We start from the raw sequence: 13,779 nt of genomic DNA on the forward strand, positions 1-13,779 counted from the left end.
TGTGTTTGAATCTTTATTTTAGGAGTGAAAGCAGATCGAAGGCTTTTCCAAATGACTAAGAGGATTTGTGTGCCTTACAGAGAATAAGGTTATTACAAGCCAGTCAGCATAGTTAGGCACACGCACCATTATGTAATGACGTTTAGGTTTCCTGTTGGCCTTTAGTCCCTACTTACTCTCTGTCTCAAGCTCATGCTGTTTCTTAATTCTATATTGAGAGTGTGTGCACTTTAAAGACATCTAGATTTGCTTCCAGCATCACTTAAATCTAAAGTAGTAAAATATAGTTTAATATGTGCAATGCAGAATCAAAAGGTCTGAACATGTTCTTGTTCCTGTAGCAATTCAGCTTCAGAGGAGTCCAACCGCTCCGCATCAGAGTCAGGAAGTCAGTCAGAGAGCGAGCATGGCAGCGAGAGGAGGAGATCCCACAACTCCGAGTCGAACAGCTCATCAGAGTCAGAGAGTCACTCAGAGTCGGGGAGCGAGTCTGCAGGCTCCAAATCACAGCAAACCACCACAGAAGTCAAAGACAAGCCAGTCAAAAAGAAGGAGCGAATGGCTGATGTAAAGAAGGTAAAGGTCACTGAACTTCAGAGGGTCACGAAGTCTTCTGTGACTACTCACTGTTTCCAAAGCAGATTAAGATTCTTGTCCTCTATTAATGGAAATTGAGTTAACTTTGTTCGGGTAATCAGGATCTTGATGAGATTAGAGAGCTTTGATGTGTAGGATAGTCGCAGTAATAATCGAGAAACTTTTGCAACAGCATTGTCTTTTTATCCACAATAGACCATAGCCCTGTTGCTGTTCCTTAGATCTGTTTTGCAAGAGGATGCTTAAAAGGATGCATGCTTAATTTTTTGAATGCACTATTTTCCTCCCTTTTGTCCTAAAATTTAGTGGTCAAAAGAAAGGGGGACTGCTTGGCTAATAAATTAAAGCTTTTGAAAAAATAGCTGCAGAATTGCATGAAGTAAACAAAAAGTATTTATCGGTTCTGAAAACAATCTTTTTCCTTCCAAAGTTCTAAGAACTTCAATCAAGAACCATACCAAATAGGGAAGTTACCCATTAGGGTGACTTAATAAACAGAGTAATTGTTAAGGGATCATGATTGGAAATACTTTCTGACTGCTTTTGCAAATTTAATGTGAACATTTCAAGCAATACTGCAAGCTTTTGCTTCTCATTTAAGTTATTGCACCTTTTTCTGGATTTTTATGTGGATCTTAATATGAAATATGATTTCTTTGGATTTTTCCAAGGACAAAAGCCTATTTCAGTTGCCATTCTTGGCAACTGACAGAACTTGAGGTGCAGCTGAATAGCCCTACTTAGATCTATAGAAAATAGAATTGATATAGGTTATATTTTTGTCAAATGAAAATGATAGCCTCAGTGATAGCAGTCCCTCTCTGTTCACAGTTGTGGGATGAACATCCAGATGTGTATGGAGTCAGGAGGTCAAATCGCAGCAGGCAGGAGCCGGCTCGCTTGAACATTGGAGCTGGGGTAAGCTGCAGCATCAAAAACATTATTTATGCAGCATGATACTGCTCTGCGCAATTATCTGTTTTGGCATCAGTTCTGGTACACAAGCCTCTTGCGCCATCTAGTGGACATCTGAAAGAAATGTAATGATAGTGCTGAAATGTGTGTGCTGTCCTTGTATTTTTTTACAGGGAAGCAGTGACTCTGAGAGTGAAAGTCCAAAGAGAAAAACATCAAGAGCAAAGAAAAAGGAGTGAGTATGAAGAGTGTGAACATTTTAATAGTACTTTTTTGTATTTTTATTGTGTTTTTGAGTACGGCACTGTTTTGTTTCTATTCAGTCATGTCACCACACTTAAGCTGAAGGTTTTGTCAGCCTTACTTTTACTCAATCCATGATTCTGTCATTGTGTTTGCAGTGTGCGCTCATACTGTGGTTCTCATTATCTGGTGCTTGTTTATTAAATGGGTATCTGTTTGTTCCAAATGGGCTCTGATAGTTTCAGACAGCCAGGTGATGGTGCACATTAACAACAAATTTGATTGTTCAGATCAGTGGCTTATCCATGATCAAATTTTCATGTGATGGACACCCTGTGGCCGATATTTCATTACATTTAAAATTGGTTATGATGGGCCTTGAGGGTGAACTTGTGGCATTTCTTTGTTGTAAGACAAATCTGGAATGATGATGACTCAAATGATGAAGAGGAGGAGGATGAGGAGGAGGCTTCCGACAGTACAGACAGTGAGCAGGAAGAGAAAAAAGTTAGATCCAGACGACTTCCTGCTAGAAGGTAAGAGTGTAGTGAAGCCTGGCAATCGAACAGCTACCCACCAGCCATCTCAAATCAATCTGTATCATTTGATTGTATTTTTCCCTCTCTAATTTGTCATGATGTATAAACCTGACAGCTGCAGCCTTTGTATACTCAAGTTAATTTTAAAATAACCAAATCCTTAACTTAACCTTAAACATGTGTTAAAGCTGTAAAAGATGAATTAAATTCATGAATTGACTGTAGCTACACAGGTCATTTGCTGCAGTTTTTCAATCAAAAAACAAATCTACCGGCTTCTAACAAAATCTAAGTTGTTAGTGTTTTTTTGTGCACAACTGTGTGTTTTTCAGACCTCAGACCAAATCTTCAGCCAAAAAGCAGCAGTCTCAAAAAGGAAGAAAGTCCAGGAAACAGGAGTCGTCTGCTGAAGAAGACGATGATGACGATGATGACGATGATGATGACGATGATGAGGAAGACACTCCAAAGAGACAGACACGCAGAAGGGGAGCAACTAAAGTCAAAAGGTGCTTTACTAAACCCAGAGTGCCCTCTTTACTCTGACTGCAGTTTCCCATCTTCCTAAATAATGTGGCAGGGATGTAAAGTTTCCTTTTGCCAGGACTTGATCTTAATTTATTTTGTTCTAACTGATGTGAAGTTGTTTTGTTAGTGCTGTAATGTTTCTACATCTCCTGCATTCACTGAATTCTTCTGTTCTACAGCTACAAAGAGGACCAACATGACTTTGAAACAGACTCTGATGACCTGATTGAAATGACTGGGGAGGCTGGTGAGGAGCAGCAGGATGATGACAGCGAGACCATTGAGAGAGTTATGGACACCAGGGTGGCCAAAAAAGGAGGTGATACATCTGAAACGTTTCCTTTTCCCCCTCCTAACCCCCCTCCTGTATTTTCTGCACAAAGGAAGTGAAACAATACAGCTTAGTGACAAACAGTTGGTAAAGTAGACATCTTGATGTCTTTCTGGTGGAAATACATGTTAGTTCATGATGATTCACTGACCACACAGTTTGTGGGGCCTCATCGTCTGTAGGGCCTAATTTTGAGCATTTTTCTTCTCACTCCCCCTGCACATCAGGCTGATGTTTCTATGATAAATATGATCAAGCAGTGTAGGTGGGCCTCATGCCAGAGTCTGCTGAGGGCCTCACTTAGGCCAGAGATGGCCTTGAGGATTCAGTTATCGCCTCCTAAGCTTCAAACATAACCCATTGTGTTGCATTTTTAAAATTCTTCCCATTCTATAAGTACCAGTCACAAAATTTAGCCAGTTACTCTCTATTAGGGGTATGCTCTGTAACTTTTTTCATGTAACTGCTTTTCTTGCTGGATGCTGTTGAAATGCTATTTTTGCAAATTCTTTGTTCTTGAGGGAGCTGCTGTGTAACATGGTGCCATTTTTTTGTTTTGCCTGTGTTCCTCCTGCCAGTACGGTGCTTGAACACCCTTCGCTTCTCTTCAGAATTTCCTATTACAAAAATTCAAAGGAATTTTTCACAATATAGTCTACCATAAAAGTTAAAATTTTCCTGTTTGTGTAAATAAGGATTGAAGTCTCCCATCTTGAGCTGTAAAATGCAACCATGACCTGTGTAATGTTTCAGTCTTGGTTTTGAAAGTGTTTGAATTATACTTATACCTTTTGTCTTTTTAATTGTGTATTTGCCTTATTTGAAAAGTGTTTCCTCTCTTTGTTGTAGCCACTGGGGCAACCACCACTGTGTACTCTGTGGAGGAAAATGGAGATCCTAGCGAAGGCTTCGACCCCGAGAAAGATGAAGGGGAGACTCAGTATCTGATCAAGTGGAAGGGCTGGTCCTACATCCACAACACATGGGAGAGCATTGACTCTCTGACGCAGCAAAAGGTTAAGGGAGTCAAGAAACTGGACAACTACAAAAAGAAAACTGAGGAGCTGAATTCATGGTGAAACATTTGGCTTCATAGAAACACTTTTTTAATGTAAAATGATAGCCTTTTAGGAATTTTAATATTTTTTTGGTCCTTGTTTTCAGGTTGAGGAAGGCCTCTCCTGAGGATATAGAGTTTCATAACTGCCAACAGGAGCTCGCCGCTGATTTGAGCAAGCAGTTTCAGTTTGTTGAGCGTGTAATCGGTAAGAGTCAGCTTTGATCGTGTTTGTGTTTGTATGAAAGAGCTGATGATTACTTCAGATGACCAATGCATACTAATGTTTATGTAAATGTCAACAGCTACAAAAACAGGAAAGACTGCAGGATCCTCCGACTTTCCCTGTAAGTTTCTTTAAAAATTTCTAGTAGCACTTTATTTTAGTGGGCCTTAATTACCTAGTAATTTTGTTGTAATAAGTGTAATTATCAGTAATTTCTCAAGAATAAGGTTTTACTTACCTTGTAATAAGTTGGCGTTTTACCAAGTAGTAACTTATTAACATTAAAGAAGTGTTTACCAAGTTATAATGTCTAAGTTATCAGGTATTTTCTTGTAATATTGTGGCAATTCTCTGGTAATCAGGTGGTATTTTACAAAGTAATTTCTTAGAAATAAGATGATAATTTTCTATATAAGTTGTTTGGTAATTCCCAGGTAATTTCTTTATTTTGGCATACTAAAAGTGAGTCCTTCCTGATCATTTTCAAGGAGTTTTTAGGGTTATGGTGAGAGGAGGGGTTAGGGTAAAATACCGCAAAATTACCAGAAAATTGCCACAATAGTACAAGGACTTCCTTGATACTTAAATACCTTATTACTAGGTTAATACCTCCTTAACGCTACCATATTTCTGAAGTATAATGTGGTAAAATGCTATATAATTACAAATTACTAGCTCTCTGTCAGCTGGTCTGCGTTGCCCCTGTCAGATATTAAGATCTTTTTTTAACTTAATTTTATCCTCGAATTTGTCTTCCTTTTTAACAGCTCACAGTCACAAAACACCATCCTCCAATGAGCCTGAGTATCTATGCAAGTGGATGGGCTTACCCTATTCAGAGTGCAGCTGGGAAGACGGAGCTTTGGTTAGTAAGAAGTTTCAGCATTGCATTGACGGCTTCACGAACCGAAACTCCAGTAAAACCATCCCCTCTAAAGACTGCAAGGTAAGAGTTATGTCAGAAGAGCACAAAATAGCTCCTTCTTTTAATGAAATTCCTTAACTACTCCCCTTATATCTAAAAAATAGGAGAAATAGATTACATTTATCAACCCTATCATTTTATGTGGGGTAAAAAAACAGCATTCTTTCCTTTGATTTCAGGTGTTGAAGCAAAGGCCGAGGTTTGTTGCTCTTAAAAAACAGCCATCTTATATTGGAAATGAGAACCTTCAGCTGAGAGATTATCAGCTGGATGGCTTGAACTGGTTGGCACATTCCTGGTGCAGGTAAATGCTCTCACATCGCAATGATAACTCCATGATGTTGAAATGTTTGTTGAACAGGCATGTCAGTAAGACTTAAACCCTGTTTTTTTGAAATGCTTTTTCTTCAGGTGTAACAGTGTAATCCTTGCAGATGAGATGGGGCTCGGAAAGACTATCCAGACCATCTCTTTCTTGTCCTACCTGTTTCACCAGCATCAGCTGTACGGGCCCTTCCTGGTCGTAGTGCCTCTGTCCACACTGACCTCCTGGCAGAGGGAGTTCGACACCTGGGCTCCTGACATGAACGTGGTTGTTTACCTCGGTGATGTCATGAGCAGGAAAACCGTAAGTACAGCCTGAAGAGGTTGGGGTCATACTTTCTGGTCACACCATCAGAGTTATTCACATTAAATAAAATTAAAGTATGCTTATGCTCCTTTTTTTTTTTTTTTTTTTTTTTTTTTTTTTTTTTAATAGATCCGAGACTACGAGTGGGTGAACCATCAAACCAAAAGAATCAGATTCAATGCTCTATTAACCACGTATGAAATTCTACTTAAAGATAAGGTATTCTTTTATTGATTTTATTTATTATGAGGATTTTTCACAGTATAATTGCCTAATGAGGATAAACTCAGTTTTGATCTTATTATGTATCTGCAGGGAGTTCTTGGGAACATCAACTGGGCTTTCCTGGGTGTTGATGAGGCTCACAGGCTAAAGAACGACGACTCCCTGCTCTACAAAACATTAATGGAGTTCAGGTCCAACCACAGACTCCTCATTACTGGCACTCCACTGCAGAATTCCCTCAAAGAGCTCTGGTCACTGCTACACTTCCTAATGCCTGACAAGTACGCCCTGGTTTATTATTATTATGAATAAAATCAGGGGAAATGTCTTCAATATGAGCTCCAGCCGTAGATGAGTGACACTTCTTATCTGTGCTGTGCACTGCAGGTTTGATTCTTGGGAGGATTTTGAGGATGAACATGGGAAGGGAAGAGATAACGGTTATCAGAGTCTGCACAAAGTCCTTGAGCCTTTCCTTTTGCGCCGTGTCAAGAAAGATGTGGAAAAATCTCTCCCTGCCAAGGTGGAACAGATCCTCCGTGTAGACATGACTGCACAGCAGAAACAATTTTACAAGTATGGTTTGATTTCTGTTTTTCCTAACCTATTTATTACATCATGTTTTCACTAAAATGATACCGAGGTATGGTAACTGCATTTCTTCTCTTCATTAAGTGAATTTCTTGCTTGATATTTCCAGGTGGATTTTAACGAGGAATTACAAAGCTCTTGCCAAAGGCACCCGAGGCAGCTCCTCTGGCTTTCTCAACATTGTTATGGAGCTTAAAAAGTGCTGCAACCATTCTTTCCTCATTAAACAGCCTGAGGAGGGGGAGACTGAAACACAGCAGGAAAGAAAGCAGGTAAGTCTCCTCATGAGTCCTCTTCAGCTTGCAGCATCACCTCAGGATATCTCCACTCTGGGAAGCAAGCTAGCTGTGATTAAACAAACAGAAGTTCTGCTTATTTTTTCCTGACTTCTGCTGTTTAAACCCTGTCTCTGAATATTTTAGGGTGTTGTTAGAGGCAGTGGCAAACTTGTGCTGCTGGATAAGCTGCTGACCAGATTAAGAGAAAGAGGGAACAGAGTCCTGATCTTCTCCCAAATGGTCAGGATGTTGGACATTCTGGCTGAGTACCTCACCATGAATCGCTACCCATTTCAGGTAAGATTTGAAGATTTTCAAGGTTGTAAATTAGCTGCTTTTTGACTGTCATGTGAAGTTTGAAAAACGAAGGAACACATTTTTATTTTTGGCCATAAAAATGCAGCCATACTTTTCAAGTTCCCTTTTTACCAAAGGATGCAGAAAATGTTAGTGTACAAATAACAGCCCATAATTTACATCTCATAGATATGGGGCTGTAAACCTGCTGTAGAAATGATATTTAAACCTACAAAATTTTCAGCTTGTGTCTGTTTTAATCTGCTGCACCAGCAGTTTCTCCTGTCACTGTCTATCATGGCATTTTTTGGTTCCAGATGTCATTTTCTGTTCATCTTCTTTTTGGTGTTTACTCTGATAGGGCCCGTCAGGGGGTTGTGTTGGGGGAGGGGGTGTGCTGGGATGAGGATTGGATGTCAGTGTTGTGGTACACATACTCTGCCAGGCTGGGAGTTCATGTGGTTATTTATATCAACAAGTTATTTGCTGCTGAAGACCCATCTAACGTCTGCAAGTCAATCTGCTTGTGTCATTTTTGCTGACGTAGTCTTTGGTACAGACTGTCGGGATCAATCTTAACATATGGACTGGATACACTGGCACGTCAAACAAAAGGTTATCGTAGGCGGCTGCCCAGGAGGAAGTCCTCAAAGGTTTATTCTCTTTATGTTTGTCTCCCTCCTCTCCAGCGGCTGGACGGCTCCATAAAGGGAGAAATCCGTAAGCAAGCGCTTGACCACTTCAACGCTGAAGGCTCAGAGGTGTGTATGCACATATCTTGATATTATTAACTGATAGATTGGGAGATTAGAGATTACTGGCCTAGGAACCTAACTGATATTTACTATCTATTTAGGCAGCAATAGCAAATAGAACCTTATAAATTTCTGTAAAATTTGCACCATAACCATCAGAATTTTTGAAAAACAACAACAACAAAAAAAACAATCTTGGCAAAATCTGGGGGGTCGGGTTAATGAATGTTTTAAACTAATTAACATTGTATTATCTGCTGAGCAGTATCTGGTGTGGGGTATACTTAATAAAAAAAAAAACACACAAAAAGGACAGAAATATAAGTGGTGTTTAAGTAGTCTTTCACAAAAAAACTTAAAGATTTAGTTGTTTATTGATAGTTTAAGACACATTTACAAATGTTTGACTCTATACTAATGGCTTCATCTATTTTCTAGGATTTCTGCTTCCTGTTGTCCACCAGAGCTGGAGGTCTTGGGATAAACTTGGCCTCAGCCGACACAGTAGTCATCTTTGACTCTGACTGGAACCCGCAAAATGACCTGCAGGCACAAGCCAGGGCTCACAGGATTGGTCAGAAGAAACAGGTAATCCACACCTCCGGTAGAAGCCTTTCACTTTAGATAATGCTAGTATATGGTTCAGAACATAAAACTTAGAGCTTTTTTTTGTTTTTCCTTCATAGGTGAATATTTACCGGCTGGTCACTAAAGGAACAGTGGAAGAGGACATTATTGAGAGAGCAAAGAAGAAGATGGTTTTGGATCATCTTGTCATTCAGAGAATGGACACCACAGGTCGAACTGTACTGGACAGCAACTCAGGAAACACAAAGTGAGATGGCAGAAATGACATACAGGTTTATGATTAGGTTTGTTATGAGTGCACAAAGTAAAAAATCCTTGTTTTCTGTTCACAGTTCAAACCCGTTTAATAAAGAGGAGCTGACAGCCATCCTCAAGTTTGGTGCAGAGGAACTCTTTAAAGAAGCCGAAGGAGAGGAGTCTGAACCTCAGGTATGTAAATGACTGTTACTTTTTATCCTCTTTGCATCTTAAAGTCTTGATGTAAAATTTACCCAGAGTGTATGTTTCTGCAGGAGATGGACATTGATGAAATCCTCAGGTTAGCTGAAACTAGAGAAAGTGACCAGGGCTCAAGTGCTGCAGATGAACTTCTGTCCCAGTTTAAGGTACTTGCATGCTGTTTTTACTGTTGCATGATTGTAAAGTAACCACAAGTCTACTCCAGATCTAAAATCACTTCGTCTCATGTGGCCTCCTTCTCCTTTAACCCGCTCCTTTCTGTCCCCTGATTGATGCTGCTGCAGGTGGCCAACTTCTCCAGCATGGAGGAGACTGTGCCAGATTTTGAGGAGAAGCCCTCAAGGGAGTGGGAGGAAATCATCCCTGAGGAACAGCGACGCAAAATTGAGGAAGAGGAGAAGCAGCGAGAGATGGAGGACATTTTCATGCTTCCCCGAAGCAGGAGCTCCAACAAGAAGGTAAGCGGAGAATTTAAAGATTAATTTGTCAAAGGACATGTTTGGCCATTCTCAACCCCATTGTAATTCATAAACACCCATTTTATTAGAAATACAATGAAATGCTTCATCTCTGAAACATACTGACTTACTATTTGTTAAATGGTTGTATTAAGGTGTTGCTCTCATCCTTTGTAATTCAGGCTCAGGCCAATGATAGCGACAGTGATGTGGGCTCTAAGCTGAAACATCGCTCTTCAGGCTCTGACAGCGAGACTGATGATAGCGATGACGACAAGAAGCCAAAGAGGAGAGGCAGACCAAGAGCTCGCAAAAACAACGTGGAGGGTTTCACTGATGCAGAAATACGCAGGTAAAGTGTTTGAACATTTCTCTCTTGCTGTTTATGTTTTTGCTATTGTTTTGTTTTACCAATTGAAATATATTTTTTTTAATCATCATTTCCAGGTTCATTAAGGCATACAAGAAATTTGGATCTCCTCTGGAAAGGTAAACATTTTGTGCATTGACATTAAAACTAAAAGAACTGTATTTATTAGAGCCAGACCAATTTATCAGCGGGCCGATTGTAGTGTTTCACAGATAAATCGACATCAGCCAATATGTAGCCGATATATTAACTTTTTTGCTGCGAGGGGATTGTCTCTGCTCCTGTTGCTCTGTGTGTGTCCATGCTGAACTCAGCCTGAGTGCCTGGCCCCTTCCCCTCAGACGCAGAGTGCAGCAGCAGCTCTCCCTCACTCAGTGTTGCCAACTTAGCAACTTTGTCGCTATATTTAGCAAGTTTTCAGACCCCTCTAGCGACTCTTTTTCAAAAAAGCGACTAGCGACAAATCTAGCGACTTTTTCTGGTGTTACTGGAGAGTTTTAGAGACTTTGACGTGAAAGCACGTATCGTTGTTGCTCTTCTCACTGAGCAGCGGGTGCAGCCGTGGGCCCCTCCCCGTCCCTAAGCACTCACAGGCAGCCGCATCCTCATGCAGTTCGAATGCAGCAGAGTAGAGGACTAACGCTCGTGTTTTGCTGCTTGCGTGTGCTGTGTGTGTCAGCTCCAGTTCCTGCCGGTGCAGCTTTCACACAGGGCGCGAATTTTCTGCGTGCCAGCTGCATCTCCCTGCTCTCAAAGCCCTGCCCTTAAAGTGACTTGATTTAGTGTATAGGAGAAGTGTGTCGGGAACTATTCAAAATAAAAGCTTTCTGTACAAGTGAACAGAGTTTCTCTATAGGAATGCTAAACCGGGCTTTTACTTTGAAAAGCACAAACCAGAAAAGCATTCATACTGTGTTTGTCTTTTCTGTGACATATTCTGCCAGTGTGGAGACAGAAAGTTTCACTAATAGTAAATCTTTAGAGAACAACTTTATAAAACAGGCACATTTAAGCGTGTGGCCTTCCTCAGGGTTATCAAGAAATACACTGTAAACATATTCTGTGTGCATATTTGCCACAACGATGTAAATATGGCTCTACATTTACCATTTTTCTGTCTAATATGGTGCACAGCCACAGTATAAGACTATTATACAGCGTTTTAATGTCATCTAATTTGCATCTTTTTGAAATAAACAAAGATAAATGCAACTGGTTATTCACATGTCCACATTTGTGTTCATGTACAGTATATATCCTGTGTATATCAATTTTCTTATTTCATATGTTGGCCAAAATATCGGTTATCGGCCAATATATCGGATATCGGCAGATATATTGGATATCAGCTTTTTCTAGCCCCCAATATCAATATCGGCATCGGCCCCAAAAATCCCATATCGGTCGGGCTCTAGTATTAAACAATTTAGTAGAATAAGAGTAAGCAACAAATACAGTGAAGTCCTCGTTTCTGTATCCAGGTTGGAGGCCATCGCCCGGGACTCAGAGCTGGTTGATAAATCCATAGCAGACCTGAAGAGACTCGGTGAACTTATTCATACGAGCTGTGTGACTGCATTGCAGGAGCATGAGGAACAGCTCAAAGAGAATCCAGTTGAAGGTTCGATGCTTCTGCTTCTTTAGAATTCATTAAAATTAGCATGATTTTTCCCCAGTTTCTGAAAACATGTATGTTACTATTACAGCCAAAGGTCCTGGAAAGAGGAGAGGAGTCAACATCAAGATCTCAGGAGTTCAAGTTAATGCCAAGACCATCATCCAGCATGAGGAGGAGTTTGAGCCTCTACACAAAGCAGTGCCAGCCAATCCTGACGAAAGAAATAAGTAAGATACCACTTTAGTGAGCAGACAGACCTTTGTTTTTTAGGATGTTCAGAGAAGTGCAAATGTGTTTTAGACATAACTTAAATAGTCTCTGTTAACTGCAGGTTCAAGCTGACATGCAGGGTCAAAGTAGCCCACTTTGATGTGGACTGGGATCTTCAGGATGATGTCCAGCTTCTGCTTGGCATCTATGAGCATGGCTTTGGCAACTGGGATCTTATCAAGACTGACCCTGATCTTAAACTCGCTGATAAGGCAAATATTTTCTTTCTACCTGGTGTGATAATCAAACATCGTGTTTTGGTAGAGAGGAAAATGCTTAGCTTTATATATTTATTGCATTTATTATTAGCAAACTGTTTGGTTTGGAGGATTAAAAGCTGAAAAAATATCTTTTAGAAGTGAAGATTTGGTCAAGTTGAATCAAAAAGCTCTTTTAATTATATATCAAAGGATGTAAACATTAGTCTTTCATTTAATTCCCTTTGCACAGATTCTCCCAGATGATCCTAGCAAGAAGCCTCAAAGTAAGCAGTTACAAGGGAGAGCCGAGTATCTCCTAAAGCTGCTGAAAAAGGAACAAGACAACACGGATGTGTCTAAAACTGAGGGAGAGGTAAGATGCTAATCATTGCTGAATCGACCTTCTTCATTGTTTTCACCACATGAATCTGGCCTTTGATTTACACTACTCCTCCCAGCGACATTGCTTATCTGTTATCTTCTTCAGGTCAAAGTGAGGAAGAGGAAGCCTCGTGTGAAAAAAGAGAAGCTCCTCAAGGACGAACAGGGCAATGAAATCTCGTCCCCCCATCTGTCTGACAACCCATCAGAAGAAGGCGAGGTCAAGGTGAGCCATTAGATGAAGAACCACCTGCAGTCTCAGGGTTTTCTGCTGATTCTAGTATATATGAAGGCTAAATATTGAATTCAGGCACAGTGGATGCTGTGTCTGTTGACATTATAAGGTTACTTTTTTCTAAGGATTAACTAATTTGTCTAAAATTTGAAAGCAGAGTCTTCTCTATGTCCTCATGCCTTTGCCTTGCTGATTCAGTGAAATTTAGTATGTGATCAAAGTTTCTGTAGGTGTAGCAAATGCATCAGTGGCTCATGTGCAAGATTTTTATCATATCATATTCTTAATGATAAACTTAAATCACTGAAGTACCTTTAAAAAATGTATATCTTACTTCATCAACAGAGTGATTTATTTGATGAGAATGCATGGCATTTTCTATGCTTTTTCTGAAATAGTCAGTTACATTTTGCACTATAAGCCTTTTTTCATATTGAACAGCAGGATAATGGAGCTGAGAAGTCCCCTGCCAAGAAGAGACAAAAGAAAAAGGATAACAAAGAGAACAAAGAAAAACAGGGAACTCCTAAAAAAGAGAAAGACGGGGACAAAGACAAAAAAGGTGCCAAGCCAAGAAAAGAAAAGGTATTTAAGTGAAGTATTCATAACCTTATTATATCTGCTAAGATTGCAGGTTTATTGTGATGTCATTAAACGTTGCTTTTGCCAGTCTGTGCCCGTGCTGTGAAAAACAGTTTTAAGGTATTGATGTTGGATTTGGGTTTGATTGTATCTTTTCCCCTCAGGCTAAAGGAACCAAAGGGAAGAAGACCCAAGGTCCAGTTCACATCACAGCCGGGTCTGAGCCTGTTCCCATTGAAGGAAAGGAGGACGATGAACTGGACCAAGACACTTTCAGTATTGTAAGTTTATTTTAAAAAATGTTAGAGATTTTTAAAAATGTTTTTGCTCAAGGTACACCTAAGATTAAGCCAAAATCTCAAGGCTCACTGATCACCTCTTTAACATGTCATATTTAGCCATCTTTAGTTGATGTATAGTTGTAGTAATAATTCATGGTTGTTCAAATTCACAGTGCACAGCTAGACCTGCATCACTACA

The 13,779-nt window shown here is 40.0% G+C and overlaps 1 protein-coding gene across 3 annotated transcripts in view; it reads left to right on the forward strand.

The window, feature by feature from the left end:
* The window catches only part of chd2 (chromodomain helicase DNA binding protein 2), a 30,817-nt gene that overhangs the window by 12,362 nt on the left and 4,676 nt on the right, over positions 1–13,779 (forward strand). The window contains exons 6-37 of one of the 3 annotated variants that reach the window (XM_041795650.1): positions 342–576; positions 1,429–1,515; positions 1,686–1,747; positions 2,169–2,291; positions 2,627–2,803; positions 3,002–3,141; positions 4,003–4,228; positions 4,318–4,418; positions 4,516–4,557; positions 5,204–5,382; positions 5,541–5,665; positions 5,773–5,989; positions 6,122–6,211; positions 6,308–6,498; positions 6,605–6,793; positions 6,918–7,080; positions 7,231–7,383; positions 8,073–8,144; positions 8,577–8,726; positions 8,825–8,973; positions 9,059–9,155; positions 9,239–9,331; positions 9,470–9,643; positions 9,826–9,995; positions 10,091–10,132; positions 11,495–11,634; positions 11,720–11,858; positions 11,963–12,113; positions 12,352–12,474; positions 12,589–12,708; positions 13,162–13,302; positions 13,464–13,580. In XM_041795650.1, the coding sequence (XP_041651584.1) occupies positions 342–576; positions 1,429–1,515; positions 1,686–1,747; positions 2,169–2,291; positions 2,627–2,803; positions 3,002–3,141; positions 4,003–4,228; positions 4,318–4,418; positions 4,516–4,557; positions 5,204–5,382; positions 5,541–5,665; positions 5,773–5,989; positions 6,122–6,211; positions 6,308–6,498; positions 6,605–6,793; positions 6,918–7,080; positions 7,231–7,383; positions 8,073–8,144; positions 8,577–8,726; positions 8,825–8,973; positions 9,059–9,155; positions 9,239–9,331; positions 9,470–9,643; positions 9,826–9,995; positions 10,091–10,132; positions 11,495–11,634; positions 11,720–11,858; positions 11,963–12,113; positions 12,352–12,474; positions 12,589–12,708; positions 13,162–13,302; positions 13,464–13,580 (4,378 nt within the window). Of the gene's footprint in view, positions 1–341; positions 577–1,428; positions 1,516–1,685; positions 1,748–2,168; positions 2,292–2,626; positions 2,804–3,001; positions 3,142–4,002; positions 4,229–4,317; positions 4,419–4,515; positions 4,558–5,203; positions 5,383–5,540; positions 5,666–5,772; positions 5,990–6,121; positions 6,212–6,307; positions 6,499–6,604; positions 6,794–6,917; positions 7,081–7,230; positions 7,384–8,072; positions 8,145–8,576; positions 8,727–8,824; positions 8,974–9,058; positions 9,156–9,238; positions 9,332–9,469; positions 9,644–9,825; positions 9,996–10,090; positions 10,133–11,494; positions 11,635–11,719; positions 11,859–11,962; positions 12,114–12,351; positions 12,475–12,588; positions 12,709–13,158; positions 13,303–13,463; positions 13,581–13,779 lie in introns of all 3 variants that reach the window. The other 2 variants (XM_041795649.1, XM_041795651.1) reach the window with 2 other exon arrangements.

This window comes from Cheilinus undulatus, linkage group 9, assembly GCF_018320785.1.
Source record: "Cheilinus undulatus linkage group 9, ASM1832078v1, whole genome shotgun sequence".
Classification (NCBI taxonomy): Eukaryota; Metazoa; Chordata; class Actinopteri; order Labriformes; family Labridae; genus Cheilinus; species Cheilinus undulatus.